At 43.6% G+C, this 18,936-nt stretch overlaps 1 protein-coding gene across 1 annotated transcript in view; it reads left to right on the forward strand.

Annotated features, from left to right (window-relative positions):
• The first annotated feature begins 18,373 nt into the window (after positions 1-18,373).
• LOC138661794 (cytochrome P450 2G1-like) overlaps positions 18,374-18,936 on the forward strand; it is a 158,381-nt gene continuing 157,818 nt past the window's right edge. Inside the window, exon 1 of the mRNA XM_069746718.1 lies at positions 18,374-18,619. Within this exon, the coding sequence (XP_069602819.1) occupies positions 18,440-18,619 (180 nt within the window). The 5' untranslated portion in view covers positions 18,374-18,439. The remainder of the gene's footprint in view (positions 18,620-18,936) is intronic.

Here is an 18,936-nt window from a genome sequence, read left to right on the forward strand (position 1 = left end):
GGCTCAAGCACCCGTGTGAGTGCCGTTTGCCTGGACAGGTGGGTGTGCCCACTCTTGGGCGACGGCACTGGCACAGGGTCCCTCATAGTACAATGAAGTGTCTCTGACGGTGGTGGTGCACAATCAATGTCAGACACACCGTCGTAATATGAGGGCCCTGTGCCAGTACCGCCGTCCACGAGAGAGTATTCCCCCCCAGCTCGAACAGTGCTCTACCACTTGCAATACTTACCTCTCCCTGCTCCACCACTGTGTAGTCTGTGCTGTTAAATCCTTCAATGGCACTGCCAATACAAATTTGTTGAAATGATAGTTAAAATATACAGGGGCCCTGGCCTCCATTTAGACCAGTTAATACTTTGCGCCTACCACCACTGTCTGCTACTCAGCAGGGGAGCCCACCCCTGTACCTAGCTATGCCACCTGTTTATTTATGAACAATTTTTGGGCAGACATTTAGCCCACTTTATTATTTGGGCCTACTAACTGTGTCTGCCACTCATTACTGTGTTCCTCCACTGAACAAAGCAATGCCACCTGTTTAGTCCTGTTACTAATTTTGAACTGCATTTTGCCCACTTTCTTATTTGGGCCTACTAACTGTGTTGGCCACTCATTACAGTTGTCCTCCATTGAACAAAGCAATGCTGTCTGTTTAGTCCTGTTATAAATTTTGAACTGCATTTAGCCTTCCTTAGTATTTGGGCCTACTAACTGTGTTGGCCACTCATTACAGTTGTCTACCACTGAACAAAGCTATGCCGCCTGTTAGGTCCTGTTACCAATTGTGAACTGCATTTAGCCTACTTTGCTATAGGAAAAAAAATGGAGACACAAAGCGCAAAATAGGGTCTTATCCTCTAGATAACCAAGAGAGCTTTCTTAGAATTGTATAGCAACCATAGGCTAATACAGCCACCAAAAGAGTCAGAAAAATTCAAATTAAGTAAAGCAAATAACCCTTAATTTTCTACGATGATATAGATAAAACATCAAGTTTATTACGTTCAATTAAAACCATGACACAACTACAACCAGATATACACAAAAATAACACACAACCGTGCGCTCTAGATTGCCCTGTTATTAGCACCTATATACAAATCCTGCCTATCAGCGGAGGTTGGCACCTTACACATACAAACGAGATTGGCGCCCCCGCTCATCGTCGGCTGACCCTGTGACTCCTACTATATTCCCTGTTAAAAGGTGTCACAGATGCCTCGTCATATATTCCACCGGAAAAAAGATAGGCAGGATAACAAAAAGGCTAGTTATTATGTATATATTTATATATATATAAAAACCTCAACTCACTACCTCTGACTCCTACTGCTGTGCACCTGCCTGGCTGTGGAGGTTGGCACCCTACTTGTCAGCGGATATGGCGCCCCCACTCACCGGTGGCTGACCCTCAGATTCCCTGTAACTGAGCTGATGATAATTCTCAGATTAACAAATTGAAAGTAGCCACACATATGTATAGTCAAAACGGCAGTGCCAGGAAAATAGCATTAGTCAGTTCTATCTATAGCTGAACATTGCATGGCATATCACAGATAATAGGGTGAGAACAGATACTTATCAAAGTTGATGTATAATGCGCCTCAACGCGTTTCACCTCAGCGGATCGTCAGGAGGCCTTGATATGTAGATGCTGCATGGAATCCTACTTGAACTCCTTATATACATGTGTCCAGGCAAGAGGGCGTGTATCTGGGCGGTACTATTGTGGAGACACTAGAGGCCGGGTCCGAGCCACCATTTTGTTGAAGCTCAGACTATGATAACCTCAATGGTTTTTTCCAATCCATATACCAGTGGTAACCCCCCACGTAATGGACACATGGGTAATTGTGGAATACCTCCACATCATTAGATATAGGTGCCACATGACATACATCACATGACTGACCTGTCCACTTCATCAGGAAGTTGTACCAGCGTGTATTACAGCCTCAATCCTTAATGCTCTGCATATCGCTGACGTCACAATATGCGCCGCCATTGCCGAACAGCACATCAGTGTGATGCCATCACTACGAGCCATCCGCGCATCATTACGCATGTCAGGATGGAGCGCACACCACTGCGCATGACACCAATAATACAGACTTCACAGCACAGCCGCGCTCAATTGCGCATGTCAGAATGGCCCGCATCGTACTGCGCGTGTCAGGGGCGTCATCGCGCACGCCGACCCCTATCACAACCACATAAACCCATTGGGGCTAAAGCACTCCTGCCGCGCATTACTGCGCATGTCAGAGCGGCAAAGATACATACAGCGGTCACCATGGTTCCCTCCTCATAAACCCCTGCCGCGCATTACTGCGCATGTCACAGCAGCAGAGATACACACAGCGGTCACCATAGTTTCCACCTCATAGACCAACCCCTATACTTTGGTTCACATAATGCTCACAGGTTGGAATAAGGAGTTAATACATAATGCCCTTTTTTTTTTTTTTTTTTTGACGCAGGGATAATAGGTGGTGTGTCTGCAGGATAGTGCACATTACCTTTATTAGTGTTATTTGGGTGGTGGTAGGAAGAACATATACTAACAATGTGAAAACCTATTACATTTATATTAAAGATTAATTTAGATGCCTAATATTAACGCCTTCTCTCGATGAGCCCATGAAAAAAATAGACTCTACTGGTTCCTTTGATAAAACTACATAAAACCCATCATAGATAGACATTAATTATAAATTTCCACTCAGCATTATATTTAGTACCATGAACACATGTATATAATGACTATGATATAATTACAACATTGATACCATTCAAAGGTTGATATACATTATAGTCACAGTTAATACTGTATAACCCTTATCAGTAAAGGGCTCTAGTGGTGGCATGGTTAGCAACAGGTTTCCAAGCCTGGACCCTGCAATAAACCACTATATTTGAGAATAGCCAACAAACGAAAAACATCCTAATATGAATTGGAATTAGGATGATTACTAATGCCATAAAAATAATAGTAGTTTATAGGAAGCAAGCAAAGGAGACGTTCTCATTCAGGCCTCGTGGGGCTATGCAATCAAAACGATAGATCCATGCGCACTCCTTTTGTAATAGGAGTCTATCAAAGTCACCGCCCCTCGGATTCTGTGTATATTGGTGTGAATTCTGCTTTTGGGTTCCCTCCGGTGGTTGTAGATCGTAATGCAGTTGTGCCTGGACTGCAGGATTGAACAGGTGTATCTGCTAATTGCAAAGCTGACTGGGGTATTTAGCTTTGCAGGACTCATTAGTCCCTGCCAGTTGTCAATGTTCTATTGCCAGTAATGGTTCTCTGCCTGGCCTCTCCTGCCTGCTGCCATTTCTGCTAAAGATAAGTGTCTTATTCTTTTTCTTAGGCTCACAGGCTGTGTGTCTATTTTTCAGTGCTGTTCATAGTTTCTATTTTGTTCCAGCTTCGACTGTCCTGTTGTTTTCTCAGTCTGGTTGGATTCGCTGGAGTTGCAGATATACTCTCCACACCTTTAGTTAGGTGGTGGAGTTTTTGTATTTTTCTGCGGTGGATATTTTGTAGATTTTGTGCTGACCGCTCAGTATCCTGTACTATACTTTCCTATCTAGGTAGAAGTGGCCTCCTTTGCTAAATCTGTTTTCCGCCTGTGTGTGTCTTTTCCTCTCCTACTCACCGTCATTATTTGTGGGGGGCTGCCTATACTTTGGGGGTCTACTCTGAGGCAAGTCAGTTTTCCTATTTTCCATCTTTAGGGATATTTAGTCCTCCGGCTGTGTCTAGGTATCTAGGTCTGATAGGCACACCCCACGGCTACTTCTAGTGTCTGTGATAAGTTCAGTGTTAGCGGTCTGTATAGTTACCACTACTCCAGTGAAGGTCTTTCATGTTGTTCCAAGGCTGCCTGATCATAACAGTACAACTGGCCAACAATGAGTTAATTGCATCTCAGAAGAAGGGAGGAAAGGTTTTGAGCCATTTTTTTTCCCTTAGCCTGTTTTGTCTTTTCCGCCCTCTTAATCTCTGGGTGGCTGAGGAACCTAGTACTAACATGAATGTTCAGGAGTTAGCTTCTCGTGTGGATCAGCTTGCTGCTAGGGTACAGGATATTTCAGATTATATTGTTCAGACTCCTGCTTTAGAACCTAAGATTCCCACTCCAGATTTGTTTTTTGCTTTTGGTGACAGATCCAAATTTTTGAGTTTCAAAAATAATTGTAAACTGTTTTTTGCATTGAGACCCCGGTCCTCTTGTGATCCCATTCAGCAGGTTAAAATCATCATCTCTCTGCTGCGTGGTGACCCACAGGCTTGGGCATTTTCCCTGGAATCTGGCAATCTTGCTTTGCTTAATGTTGAGTCTTTCTTTCAAGCATTGGGATTATTGTATGATGAGCCTAATTCGGTAGATCAAGCTGAGAGGACCTTGTTGGCCCTATCTCAGGGGCAAGAGGCGGCTGAATTGTATTGTCAGAAATTCAGAAAATGGTCTGTGCTGACTAAATGGAATGATGATGCTTTGGCGGCAATTTTCAGAAAGGGTCTTTCTGAATCCGTTAAGGATGTTATGGTGGGGTTTCCCACACCCTCCAATCTGAATGATTCTATGTCTTTGGCCATTCATATTGACCGGCGCTTGCGGGAGCGCAGGGCTGTGCGTGATATGGCATTATCTTTAGGACAAGGTCCTGAGCCTATGCAGTGTGATAGGATTCAGTCTAAAACGGAACGACAAGGTTTCAGACGTCTCAATAGGTTGTGTTTTTATTGTGGCGACGCTTCTCATGTCATTTCTGTCTGCCCTAAGCGGACAAAAAGGGTAGCCAGTTCATTTACCATCAGTACTGTACAACCTAAATTTCTGCTATCTGTGTCCTTGATCTGTTCATTTTCGTCATTTTCTGTCATGGCGTTTGTGGATTCAGGCGCCGCCTTGAATTTGATGGACTTTGATTTTGCTAGGCGCTGTGGTTTTCCCTTGCAGCCTTTGCAGAATCCTATTCCTTTAAGGGGCATTGATGCTACACCCTTGGCTAAAAATAAGCCCCAGTTTTGGATACAGGTGACCATGCGCATGGCGCCAGCCCACCAGGAAGATTGTCGATTTCTGGTGTTGCATAATTTGCATGATGCTGTCGTGCTGGGTTTCCCGTGGTTGCAGGTCCATAATCCTGTTTTGGATTGGAAGTCCATGTCTGTAACTAGTTGGGGTTGTCAGCGGGTTCATAATGATGTTCCTCTGATGTCAATCGCCCCTTCTCCCTCTTCTGAAATTCCGGAGTTTTTGTCTGATTTTCAGGATGTATTCGATGAGCCTAAGTACAGTTTCCTTCCACCGCATAGGGACTGCGATTGTGCTATTGATTTGATTCCAGGCAGTAAGTTGCCTAAGGGTCGACTTTTCAACCTTTCTGTACCTGAACATACCGCCATGCGGATTTATATTAACCCCTTTACCCCCAAGGGTGGTTTGCACGTTAATGACCGGGCCAATTTTTTATGAGGTTATAACTCTGGAACGCTTCAATGGATCCTGGTGATTCTGACACTGTTTTCTCTTGACATATTGTACTTCATGACAATTGTAAAAATTATTTGATAGTACCTGCGTTTATTTGTGAAAAAAACGGAAATTTGGCGAAAATTATGAAAATTTCGCAATTTTCCAACTTTGAATTTTTATGCAATTAAATCACAGAGATATGTCACACAAAATACTTAATAAGTAACATTTCCCACATGTCTACTTTACATCAGCACAATTTTGGAACCAAAATTTTTTTTTATTAGGGAGTTATAAGGGTTAAAAGTTGACCAGCAATTTCTCATTTCTACAACACCATTTTATTTTAGGGACCACATCTCATTTGAAGTCATTTTGAGGGGTCTATATGATAGAAAATACCCAAGTGTGACACCATTCTAAAAACTACATCCCTCAAGGTGCTCAAAACCATATTCAAGAAGTTTATTAACCCTTCTGGTGCTTCACAGGAATTTTTTGAATGTTTAAATAAAAATGAACATTTAACTTTTTTTCACAAAAAATTTAATTCAGCTCCAATTTGTTTTATTTTACCAAGGGTAACAGGAGAAAATGGACCCCAAACATTGTTGTACAATTTGTCCTGAGTATGCCAATACCCCACATGTGGGGGTAAACCACTGTTTGGGCGCATGGCAGAGCTCGGAAGCGAAGGAGTGCCATTTGACTTTTCAATGCAAAATTGACTGGAATTGAGATGGGACGCCATGTTTCGTTTGGAGAGCCCCTGATGTGGCTAAACATTGAAACCCCCCACAAGTGACACCATTTTGGAAAGTAGACCCCCTAAGGAACTTATCTAGAGGTGTGGTGAGCACTTTGACCCACCAATTGCTTCACAGAAGATTATAATGTAGAACCGTAAAAATAAAAAATCATTTTTTCACAAAAATTATATTTTCGCCCCCAATTTTTTATTTTCCCAAGGGTAAGAGAAGAAATTGGACCCCAAAAGTTGTTGTACAATTTGTCCTGAGTACGCTGATAGCCCATATGTGGGGGTAAACCACTGTTTGGGCGGATGGGAGAGCTCGGAAGGGAAGGAGCGCCGTTTGACTTTTCAATGCAAAATTGACAGGAATTGAGATGGGACGCCATGTTGCGTTTGAAGAGCCACTGATGTGCCTAAACATTGAAACCCCCCACAAGTGACACCATTTTGGAAAGTAGACCCCCTAAGGAACTTATCTAGAGGTGTGGTGAGCACTTTGACCCACCAAGTGCTTCACAGAAGTTTATAATGTAGAACCGTAAAAATAAAAAATCATATTTTTTCACAAAAATTATCTTTTCGCCCCCAATTTTTTATTTTCCCAAGGGTAAGAGAAGAAATTGGACCCCAAACGTTGTTGTACAATTTGTCCTGAGTACGCTGATACCCCATATGTGGGGGTAAACCACTGTTTGGGCGGATGGGAGAGCTCGGAAGGGAAGGAGCGCCGTTTGACTTTTCAAAGCAAAATTGACAGGAATTGAGATAGAACGCCATGTTGCGTTTGAAGAGCCACTGATGTGCCTAAACATTGAAACCCCCCACAAGTGACACCATTTTGGAAAGTAGACCCCATAAGGAACTTATCTAGAGGTGTGGTGAGTAGGGTTGAGCGAAACGGGTCGAAATTTTTCAAAAGTCGCCGACTTTTGGCAAGGTCGGGTTTCATGAAACCCGACCCGACCCCAGTGTGGGGTCGGCCATGAAGTCGGCGATCTTTTGAATCTAGAATCGGAATTCCGATACCGATTCCCGATATGTTTAAGATATCGGGAATTGGTATCGGAATTCAGATTTAAGTATAAAATAAAGAATTAAAATAAAAAATATCGCAATACTTACCCTCTGACGCGCCCTGGTACTAACCGGGAACCTTCCTTCCTTAGAATCAGCCTTCCAGGACCCTGCGGTCAATCACAAGCCGCGACGTCACCGCGACGTCACCGCAAGGTCCTGGAAGGCTGATTCTAAGGAAGGAAGGTTCCCGGTTAGTACCAGGGCGCGTCAGAGGGTAAGTATTGCAATATTTTTTTATTTTAATTCTTTATTTTACACTAAAATATGGATCGCAGGGCCTGAAGGAGAGTTTCGAGTTTCGTCCGACCCCGACTTTTTTATAGGATCGGCCGATTTCACTCAACCCGACGTTTTCAAAAGTCGGGTTTCGTGAAACCCGACCCGATCCTATAAAAGTAAAGGTCGCTCAACCCTAGTGGTGAGCACTTTGACCCACCAAGTGCTTCACAGAAGTTTATAATGCAGAGCCGTAAAAATAAAACAAAATTTTTTTCCCACAAAAATTATTTTTTTAGCCCCCAGTTTTGTATTTTCCTGAGGGTAACAGGAGAAATTGGACCCCAAAATTTGTTGCCCAATTTGTCCTGAGTGCGATGATACACCATATGTGGGGGGAACCACTGTTTGGGCACATGGGAGGGCTCAGAAGGGAAGGAGTGCCATTTGAATGCAGACTTAGATGGAATGGTCTGCAGGTGTCACATTGCATTTGCAGAGCCCCTAATGTACCTAAACAGTAGAAACCTCCCACAAGTGACACCATTTTGGAAACTAGACCCCCTAAGGAACTCATCTAGATGTGTTGTGATAGCTTTGAACCCCCAAGTGTTTCACTACAGTTTGTAACGCAGAGCCATGAAAATTAAAAAAAAAAAATCTTTCCCCCCAAAATTATTTTTTAGCCCCCAGTTTTGTATTTTCCCGAGGGTAAGAGGAGAAATTCGACCCCAAAAGTTGTTGTTCAATTTGTCCTGAGTACGCTGATACCCCGTATGTTGGGGGAAACCACCGTTTGAGCGCATGGCAGAGCTCGGAAGGGAAGGAGCGCCATTTGGAATGCAGACTTAGATGGAATGGTCTGCAGACGTCACATTGCGTTTGCAAAACCCCTAATGTACCTAAACAGTACAAACCCCCCACAAGTGACCCCATATTGGAAACTAGACCCCCCAGGGAACTAATCTAGATGTGTTGTGAGAACTTTGAACCCCCAAGTGTTTCACTACAGTTTATAACGCAGAGCCGTGAAAATAAAAAATCTTTTTTTTTCCCACAAAAAATGTTTTAGCCCCGAGTTTTGTATTTTCCCAAGGGTAACAGGAGAAATTGGACCCCAAAAGTTGTTGTCCTATTTGTCCTGAGTACGCTGATACCCCATATGTTGGGGTAAACCCCTGTTTGGGCACACGGGAGAGCTCGGAAGGGAAGAAGCACTGTTTCACTTTTTCAACGCAGAATTGGCTGGAATTGAGATCGGACGCCATGTCGCGTTTGGAGAGCCCCTGATGTGCCTAAACAGTGGAAACCCCACAATTATAACTGAAACCCTAATCCAAACACATCCTTAACCCTAATCCCAACAGTAACCCTAACCACACCTCTAACCCAGACACACCCCTAACCCTAATCCCAACCCTATTCCCAACTGTAAATGTAATCTAAACCCTAACTAACTTTAGCCCCAACCCAAACTGTAGCCCTAGCCCTAACCCTAGCCCTAACCCTAATCCTAACCCTAGCCCTAATCCTAGCCCTAACCCTAGCCCTAGCCCTAGCCCTAGCCCTAATCCTAGCCCTAGCCCTAACCCTAACCCTAGCCCTAACCCTAACCCTAGCCCTAACCCTAACCCTAGCCCTAACCCTAGCCCTAGCCCTAACCCTAACCCTAGCCCTAACCCTAGCCCTAACCCTAGCCCTAACTCTAACCCTAGCCCTAATGGGAAAATGGAAATACATTTTTTTAATTTTTCCCTAACTAAGGGGGTGATGAAGGGGGGTTTGATTTACTTTTATAGCGGGTTTTTTAGCGGATTTTTATGATTGGCAGCCGTCACACACTGAAAGACGCTTTTTATTGCAAAAAATATTTTTTGCGTTACCACATTTTGAGAGCTATAATTTTTCTAAATTTTGGTCCACAGAGTCATGTAAGGTCTTGTTTTTTGCAGGACGAGTTGACATTTTTATTGGTAACATTTTCGGGCATGTGACATTTTTTGATCGCTTTTTATTCCGATTTTTGTGAGGCAGAATGACCAAAAACCAGCTATTCATGAATTTCTTTTGGGGGAGGCGTTTATACCGTTCCGCGTTTGGTAAAATTGATAAAGCAGTTTTATTCTTCGGGTCAGTACGATTACAGCGACACCTCATTTATATCATTTTTTTGTGTTTTGGCGCTTTTATACGATAAAAACTATTTTATAGAAAAAATAATTATTTTGGCATCGCTTTATTCTCAGGACTATAACTTTTTTATTTTTTTGCTGATGATGCTGTATGGCAGCTCGTTTTTTGCGGGACAAGATGACGTTTTCAACGGTACCATGGTTATTTAGATCTGTCCTTTTGATCGCGTGTTATTCCACTTTTTGTTCGGCGGTATGATAATAAAGCGTTGTTTTTTGCCTCGTTTTTTTTTTTTTTTCTTACGGTGTTTACTGAAGGGGTTAAGTAGTGGGCCAGTTTTATAGGTCGGGCCGTTACGGACGCGGCGATACTAAATATGTGTACTTTTATTGTTTGTTTTTTTTAATTTAGATAAAGAAATGTATTTATGGGAATAATATATATATTTTTTTTCATTATTTTGGAATATTTTTTTTTATTTTTTTTTTACACATTTGAAAAATTTTTTTTTTACTTTTTTACTTTGTCCCAGGGGGGGACATCACAGATCAGTGATCTGACAGTTTGCACAGCACTCTGTCAGATCACCGATCTGAGAGAAGTGCAGGCTGCTTCACAGTGCCTGCTCTGAGCAGGCTCTGTGAAGCCACCTCCCTCCCTGCAGGACCCGGATCCGCGGCCATCTTGGATCCGGGGCTCGAACAGGGAGGGAGGGAGGTAAGACCCTCGCAGCAACGCGATCACATCGCGTTGCTGCGGGGGGCTCAGGGAAGCACGCAGGGAGCCCCCTCCCTGCGCGGTGCTTCCCTGCACCGCCGGCACATCGCGATCATCTTTGATCGCGGTGTGCCAGGGGTTAATGTGCCGGGGGCGGTCCGTGACCGCTCCTGGCACATAGTGCCGGATGTCAGCTGCGATAGGCAGCTGACACCCGGCCGCGATCGGCGGCGCTCCCCCCGTGAGCGCCGCCGATCGCGCTGGACGTACTATCCCATCCATGGTCATAGGGGCCCACCCCACATGGACGGGATAGTACGTCCGATGTCAGAAAGGGGTTAAGGAGTCTTTGGAGAAGGGGCATATTCGTCTATCCTCTTCACCGTTGGGAGCGGGGTTCTTTTTTGTTGCTATGAAAGATGGATCTTTGAGACCCTGTATTGATTATCGCCTCTTAAATAAGATCACGGTCAAGTTTCAATACCCCTTGCCTTTGCTTTCTGATTTGTGTGCTAGGATTTAGGGAGCTAGTTGGTTTACTAAGATTGACCTTCGGGGGGCTTATAATCTTGTTCCTATTAAGCAGGGTGATGAATGGAAAACTGCGTTTAACACGCCCAAAGGCCATTTTGAATACCTTGTGATGCCATTCGGACTCTCTAATGCTCCATCTGTTTTTCAGTCCTTCATGCATGATATCTTCCGGAGTTATCATGATAAATTCTTGATCATATATTTGGACGATATTTTGATTTTTTTCGATGAATGGGAGGCTCATGTGCAGCAGGTTAGGATGGTATTTCAGATCCTTCGTGACAATGCCTTGTTTGTGAAAGGGTCTAAGTGTCTTTTTGGGGTGCAGAAGGTTTCCTTTTTGGGCTTTATTTTTTCTCCCTCATCTATGGAGATGGATCCGGTTAAGGTTCAGGCCATTCATGATTGGATTCAGCCCACATCCGTGAAGAGCCTTCAGAAATTTTTGGGTTTAGCTAATTTTTATCGCCGTTTCATTGCCAATTTTTCCAGCGTAGTTAAACCCTTGACTGATTTGACTAAGAAGGGCGCTGATGTGGCGAATTGGCCCTCTGCGGCTGTCTCTGCCTTTCAAGAACTTAAACGTCGTTTTTCTTCTGCTCCAATGTTGCACCAGCCGGTTGTTTCTCTTCCGTTTCAGGTTGAGGTTGACGCTTCTGAGATTGGGGCAGGGGCCGTTTTGTCTCAGAGGGATCCTGTTGGTTCCTTGATGAAACCGTGTGCCTTCTTTTCCTGTAAATTTTCACCTGCGGAACGCAATTATGACGTCGGCAATTGGGATTGTTGGCTATGAAGTGGGCGTTTGAGGAGTGGCGACATTGGCTTGAGGGAGCTAAGCACCGTATTGTGGTCTTGACCGACCATAAGAATTTGATTTACCTCTAGTCTGCCAAACCGTTGAATCCTAGACAGGCTCGATGGTCTTTGTTTTTTTCTCATTTTGATTTCGTGGTCTCGTACCTTCCTGGTACTAAGAATGTTAAGGCTGATGCCCTCTCTAGGAGTTTTTTGCCTGATTCTCCTGAGGTCTTGGAGCCAGTCGGTGTTTTGAAGGAGGGGGTGGTCCTTTCTGCCATTTCTCCTGATTTACGACGGGTTCTTTAGAAATTTCAGGCTGACAAACCTGACCGTTGTCCTGTGGGGAAACTGTTTGTTCCTGACAGATGGACTAGTAGAGTGATTTCTGAGGTTCATTGTTCTGTGTTGGCTGGTGATCCTGGTATTTTTGGTACCAGAGACTTGGTTGGTAGGTCTTTTTGGTGGCCTTCTTTGTCGCGTGATGTGCGGTCTTTTGTGCAGTCCTGTGGTACTTGTGCGCGGGCCAAGCCTTGTTGCTCCCATGCTAGTGGGTTGCTTTTGCCATTGCTGGTCCCTGAGAGGCCCTGGACGCATATTTCTATGGATTTTATTTCCGATCTTCCTGTTTCCCAAAGGATGTCGGTTATCTGGGTTGTTTGTGACCGATTCTCTAAGATGGTTCATTTGGTGCCTTTGCCTAAATTGCCTTCTTCTGATTTGGTTCCGTTGTTTTTTCAGCATGTGGTCCGTTTGCATGATATTCCGGAGAATATTGTGTCCGACAGAGATTCCCAGTTTGTTTCTAGGTTTTGGCGGGCCTTTTGTGCCAAGCTGGTCATTGATTGTCTTTTTCTTCTGCATTTCATCCTCAGACAAATGGCCAGACTGAGGGAACTAATCAGACCTTGGAGACCTATTTGAGATGCTTTGTGTCTGCTGATCAGGATGATTGGGTGGCTTTTTTGCCATTGGCCGAGTTTGCCCTTAATAATCGGGCTAGTTCGGCTACTTTGGTTTCGCCTTTTTTTTGTAATTTTGGTTTTCATCCTCGTTTTTCTTCTGGGCAGGTTGAGCCTTCTGACCTTCCTGGTGTGGATTCTATGGTCGACAGGTTGCAGCAGATTTGGGCTCATGTGGTGGACAATTTGGTGCTGTCTCAGGAGGAGGCTCAACGTTTTGCTAACCGTCATCGGTGTGTTGGTTCCCGGCTTCGGGTTGGGGATCTGGTTTGGTTATCTTCCCGTCATGTTCCTATGAAGGTTTCTTCCCCTAAGTTTAAGCCTCGGTTTATTGGTCCTTATAGGATTTCTGAGATTATTAGTCCGGTGTCCTTTCGCCTGGCGCTTCCGGCCTCTTTTGCTATTCATAATGTTTTCCATAGATCTTTGTTGCGGAAATATGTGGAGCCCGTTGTTCCCTCTGTTGATCCTCCGGCCCCTGTGTTGGTCGATGGGGAGTTGGAATATGTTGTTGCGAAGATTTTGGATTCTCGTTTTATGAGACGGAAGCTTCAGTACCTTGTCAAATGGAAGGGTTATGGCCAGGTGGATAATTCTTGGGTTTCTGCCTCTGATGTCCATGCTGCTGATTTGGTTCGTACCTTTCATGGGGCTCATCCTGATCGGCCTGGGGGCTCTCGTGAGGGTTCGGTGACCCCTCCTCGAGGGGGGGGCACTGTTGTGAATTCTGCTTTTGGGCTCCCTCCGGTGGTTGTAGATGGTAATGCAGTTGTGCCTGGACTGCAGGATTGGACAGGTGTATCTGCTAATTGCAAAGCTGACTGGGGTATTTAGCTTTGCAGGACTCATTAGTCCCTGCCAGTTGTCAATGTTCTATTGCCAGTAATGGTTCTCTGCCTGGTCTCTCCTGCTTGCTGCCATTTCAGCTAAAGATAAGTGTCTTATTCTTTTTCTTAGGCTCACAGGCTGTGTGTCTATTTTTCAGTGCTGTTCATAGTTTCTATTTTGTTCCAGCTTCGACTGTCCTGTTGTTTTCTCAGTCTGGTTGGATTCGCTGGAGTTGCAGATATACTCTCCACACCTTTAGTTAGGTGGTGGAGTTTTTGTATTTTTCTGCGGTGGATATTTTGTAGATTTTGTGCTGACCGCTCAGTATCCTGTACTATACTTTCCTATCTAGGTAGAAGTGGCCTCCTTTGCTAAATCTGTTTTCCGCCTGTGTGTGTCTTTTCCTCTCACCGTCATTATTTGTGGGGGGCTGCCTATACTTTGAGGGTCTACTCTGAGGCAAGCCAGTTTTCCTATTTTCCATCTTTAGGGATATTTAGTCCTCCGGCTGTGTCGAGGTGTCTAGGTCTGATAGGCACACCCCACGGCTACTTCTAGTGTCTGTGATAAGTTCAGGGTTAGCGGTCTGTATAGTTACCACTACTCCAGCGAAGGTCTTTCATGTTGTTCCAAGCCCGCCTGATCATAACTGTATATGCCTCAATTACACTGAAGGATATCTCATTGACATTGCCCCCATGAATATCATTCATGTGTCTTGCTATGGGGGTGTCACATTTATGCTTGATATCCCCCATGTGTTCCCCCACACGTCTTCTAAACTTCCTCCTTGTTTTGCCTACATAGTCTTTTGGACAGCTACATGTGGCTATATAGACTAGTCCACTGGTTTTGCAATTGATAAAATCACGAATATAGTACCTATTACCCGTTGAGGAGCTCATAACAAATTTCCCTGGTTTCATATACCTGCAGTTTACACAACTGCCACATCTATAAAAGCCACATGTCTTCCGGTCCAACCATGTCCCTACTGGAGTTGATCTTTTAAAGTGGCTGTGCACCAGGTTGTCTTTTATAGAGCGTCCCTACCTGTATGTAATCTGAGGTCTAGGGCCAATCCAATTGCTCAAATCGGGGTCAGATGTCAGAATATCCCAGTACTTTGACAATAAATTTGTAACTCTTTCATTCTGGCTATCAAAAGTGCCAATAATTCTGATTTGCTCATTGTTTATGGAAGCTGGCCCAATTTTTGGTTGTAACAAAGTACTTGGATAACCCTTCTCAAGGAATCTCTTCCTCATATCGCCTGATTGCTCAATGAATGTATCAACATCCAAGCAATTCCTTCTCAGCCTCAAACTGTCCTTTGGGTATGCCACGTTTCAATGCCCTAAGGTGATGGCTATCCCACCTGAGTAAGCTGTTAGTACTGGTGGGTTTATGATAAATCTTAGTTTTCAGATAACCATCATCTTTTTTCTGAATAGGCACGTCCAAGAATGGCAGGGTCTTGTTGTTGATTTCAAAAGTAAACTTCATGCCAATATTATTGGTATCGAGTTCCTGCACAAAGTCAGAAAACTCTTGTTTTGTCCCCTGCCATATTACAAAGATGTCATCAATAAATCTGTACCAGACCCCCACATATTGATGCCACAATTTGATATCATCAGTAAAGACCATGGTTTCCTCCCACCAGCCCAGGAATAAATTAGCATACGATGGGGCACAGGGGCTCCCCATCGCAGTACCCCTGAGCTGGTGGAAGTACTTCCTGTCAAAAAGAAAAAAGTTTTTTTTTCAATTCAATTTACAATTCAAAGGTGAATTGTAGGAGGTCTAGTACAAATTGACCGTGTGCCCTGTGTTGGACTGCCCTTGATCTCAGGAAATGCTCAACAGCCTTAAGTCCCAATCGGTGTGTAATGTTGCTATATAATGCCTCCACGTCTATAGAGGCCAAGAAGGAATCCTCTGTCAGTTGTATACCCTCAAGTTTCATTAGCAAATCGGCTGTATCTCTAATATATGAGGGGAGTGTCAACACGAATGGCCGAAGCACTTCATCTATATACACACCACAGTTTTGTATCAAGGAGTCCGACCCTGACACAATTGGATGGCCCTTTAATGGCTCTAGCCCTTTGTGCACTTTAGGCGTAGTATAGAAAGTGGCTATAAGAGGGTAGGTAGGTAATAGGAATTCTAGTTCACTTTTAGAAATTAGTTTATTGGTGAATGCTGCTGCCAGTAGACTAGTCAGTTCAGTTTTATATTGGATCGAAGGGTCTGATTGAAGGTCTTCATAGGTAGTAGAATCTTTCAGGATGGTATAGCACATCTGTAAATAGTTTGTTTCAGTCATAATAACAAGGTTGCCCCCTTTATCAGAGGGCTTAATTCATTAGTTTTTGTCAGTTTTAGTAGGGCCTCCTGTTCACCCTTTGACAAATTAGATACTCTGGATGTCATTGGTATTTTTCTTCTTCCGGCAAGCCTACAACCTGCAATAATCACCGATCGACCAAACCACTGCATGACCAGCTCTATCCTTACTTACTGTATCCTCACCCATCCTTTGTAGATTGTGAGCCCTCGTGGGCAGGGTCCTCTCTCCTCCTGTACCAGTTGTGACTTGTATTGTTCCAGATTATTGTACCTGTTTTTATTATTTATACCCCTCCTCACATGTAAAGCGCCATGAAATAAATGACGCTATAGCAATAAGTAATAATAATAATAATAATAATAAGGTGTAAAACAACACCAAGTGGAAGATATTGCATATAATTGAGTAATTTAGCTACTTTCTTAATAGCTTATAGTCATACATGTACTTTAATGCTCAGCCCATAGTCATCCATGTAGCATTATGACTATGGGCACCGTGTACTCACTGATTTAAAAATATATAAATACTCACCTTCCCTCTGCTCCTCCTTCCATGTGATGTACTCTTCAGAAGTTAGCAGCTGACTTCACCGTGCAAGTAACGGGAACGTATGACGTCACTGCCATACATGTTATGATTAGGCAATTCAGTACCACAGTGGACATAGAGGTCAGAGCACATACAGTGATCTGACAATAACGCAAAAACATAGAACGAGCTCTGAGACGTGGGAACTCTGTTGACCGCAATCCCTGATCCTCTCCAACAACACTAGAGGCAGCCGTGGATTGCGCCTAACGCTCCCTATGCAACTCGGCACAGCCTGAGAAACTAGCTAGCCTGAAGACAGAAAATAAGCCTACCTTGCCTCAGAGAAATACCCCAAAGGAAAAGGCAGCCCCCCACATATAATGACTGTGAGTTAAGATGAAAAGACAAACGTAGAGATGAAATAGATTTAGCAAAGTGAGGCCCGACTTTCTGAACAGAGCGAGGATAGGAAAGGTAACTTTGCGGTCAACACAAAACCCTAAAAACCACACAAAGGGGGCAAAAAGACCCTCCGTACCGAACTAACGGCACGGAGGTACACCCTCTGCGTCCCAGAGCTTCCAGCAAACAAATAGATAAGCTGGACAGAAGAAAAGCAAACAAAATAGCAAAGGAAAACTTAGCTATGCAGAGCAGCAGTCCACAGGAACGATCCAGGAGGAAAACAAGTCCAATACTGGAACATAGACAGGAAGCCAGGATCAAAGCACTAGGTGGAGTTAAGTAGAGCAGCACCTAACGACCTCATAACATCACCTGAGGGAGGAAACTCAGAAGCCGCAGTACCACTTCCCTCCACCAACGGAAGCTCACAGAGAGAATCAGCCGAAGTACCACTTGTGACCACAGGAGGGAGCTCTGCCACAGAATTAACAACACATACACCCCTGGTCACATGCATGTCAAAGTCAGATACTGCCCTCTGATTAGCTGGCCGCCTGTATTGTGGTGCACAGAGCTGATGGGTCTGTGCACTGCAATATACTCCAGCTGAATGTGCATCCGAGGACGTACCTCCAGCTGAAGTGGCAGGTCCTTCACACTGATTAAAACAGATTGGTGGATCAAATTGAATTAAAATGGATATGATAACTTATAATTCTTCCAATGCCCCGTTCCCTAGTTTTTGCATATTCCATATGTCTACTAATTTGTGTGCTGCCATTTTTCCATTTTATAAGTCAGAAAAACATTTAGTAAGAAAATCTTTCCAATTCTGCATGGAAAGCAAGAAATATGCAGTACATTTTTTACTTTTCAGCAAGAACATGAACATTCTAAGAATTGAAAGTCTGATGCATGATCGTGTGTTCATGATGAATTTAAATTTTTAATGTAAGGAAGGGGTTTTAGAAACCCATAGAAATTCTGCCTTGTGCATATTTACCTAAAGAAAATGCTACAAAGGCCTCATTTCTTTTAAAATTTCCCTCAGAATCCAACAAATGGTTAGGATTAAATTTGCCCGGGGGAGCGAAATACGTAGGATCTTCAAGTACAGAACACAGCAAGGCACAGACTCCTGCACCCTACAGCATAAAGATAGGAAAACTCAAGAACTTTGTGCATTCTGAGTCGATAAATAAGTCTGGACCAAAATTTATACTAAATAAAAAATACAATATTTACTTTATGTGATACTATTGTAATGGACAATTGTGGTGGTAGATACTCTAGAAAATATTATACATTTGCAAAAAATATGCCAGGGCTCTGGTCAAATTGGAAGACAGAAAAAGAGCCAGGACAGTTTCCCAGCATGCCTGACTCAACCACATCACTAATCATTTCATCATGAAATTCCAAACTTTCATGCTTGCTCTTGCTCTGTTTATTACTTTTTTTGAAGATCTAATCATTATGCAAGTTCTGCAAAATCAGAGCCAGCTGCAAAGCACAGCCCCAGGAAACATTCACACAATATTTGGGGATGATCCAATGTAACCTCCCTGTATCCAACATATTAGCACATACAGAACAAATAGAGAGAGAACTAAGTAGATGCAAGTAATTGCAGAGAGACATGCTTGACCAGCAGAATGCCTTGACCATCTTGGTCTGTGTCATTACTTTTATGATCACCTTATTTTTCTATAAACATTTATGGAAGAGGAGAAGGATGCCACCTGGACCTCTCCCATTGCCGATTTTGGGCAACTTTCTCCTGATCCGGTCTGGGGGAATGGTGGAATGCTTAACAAAGGTAAGTTTGTTCCCAGTATCAGCTTCTTCTTACACTTTGTCATGTGAGGTTGCAATGTGATAATCACCATAACCTATAGGGTAGATGTTTGAAATTACTGCTGGCATGGACACCTAAACTTTTTAGACTTCCATTTATTCAGTGGTGCCATCTAGTCATATATCAATCTGTTCCCATTGCAGATGGATACATAGTACACCAACACCACTATAAAAAGACCAACTAATGCCTATATACCAAGAATATTACTGCCAACCTCTCTGGTAGGACCATCAGTCACATCTGCTGAGCTGGGAGCCACAGATGATTTTGCATTT

The sequence above is a fragment of the Ranitomeya imitator genome, chromosome 2, assembly GCF_032444005.1.
Source record: "Ranitomeya imitator isolate aRanImi1 chromosome 2, aRanImi1.pri, whole genome shotgun sequence".
In the NCBI taxonomy this organism is placed as follows: Eukaryota; Metazoa; Chordata; class Amphibia; order Anura; family Dendrobatidae; genus Ranitomeya; species Ranitomeya imitator.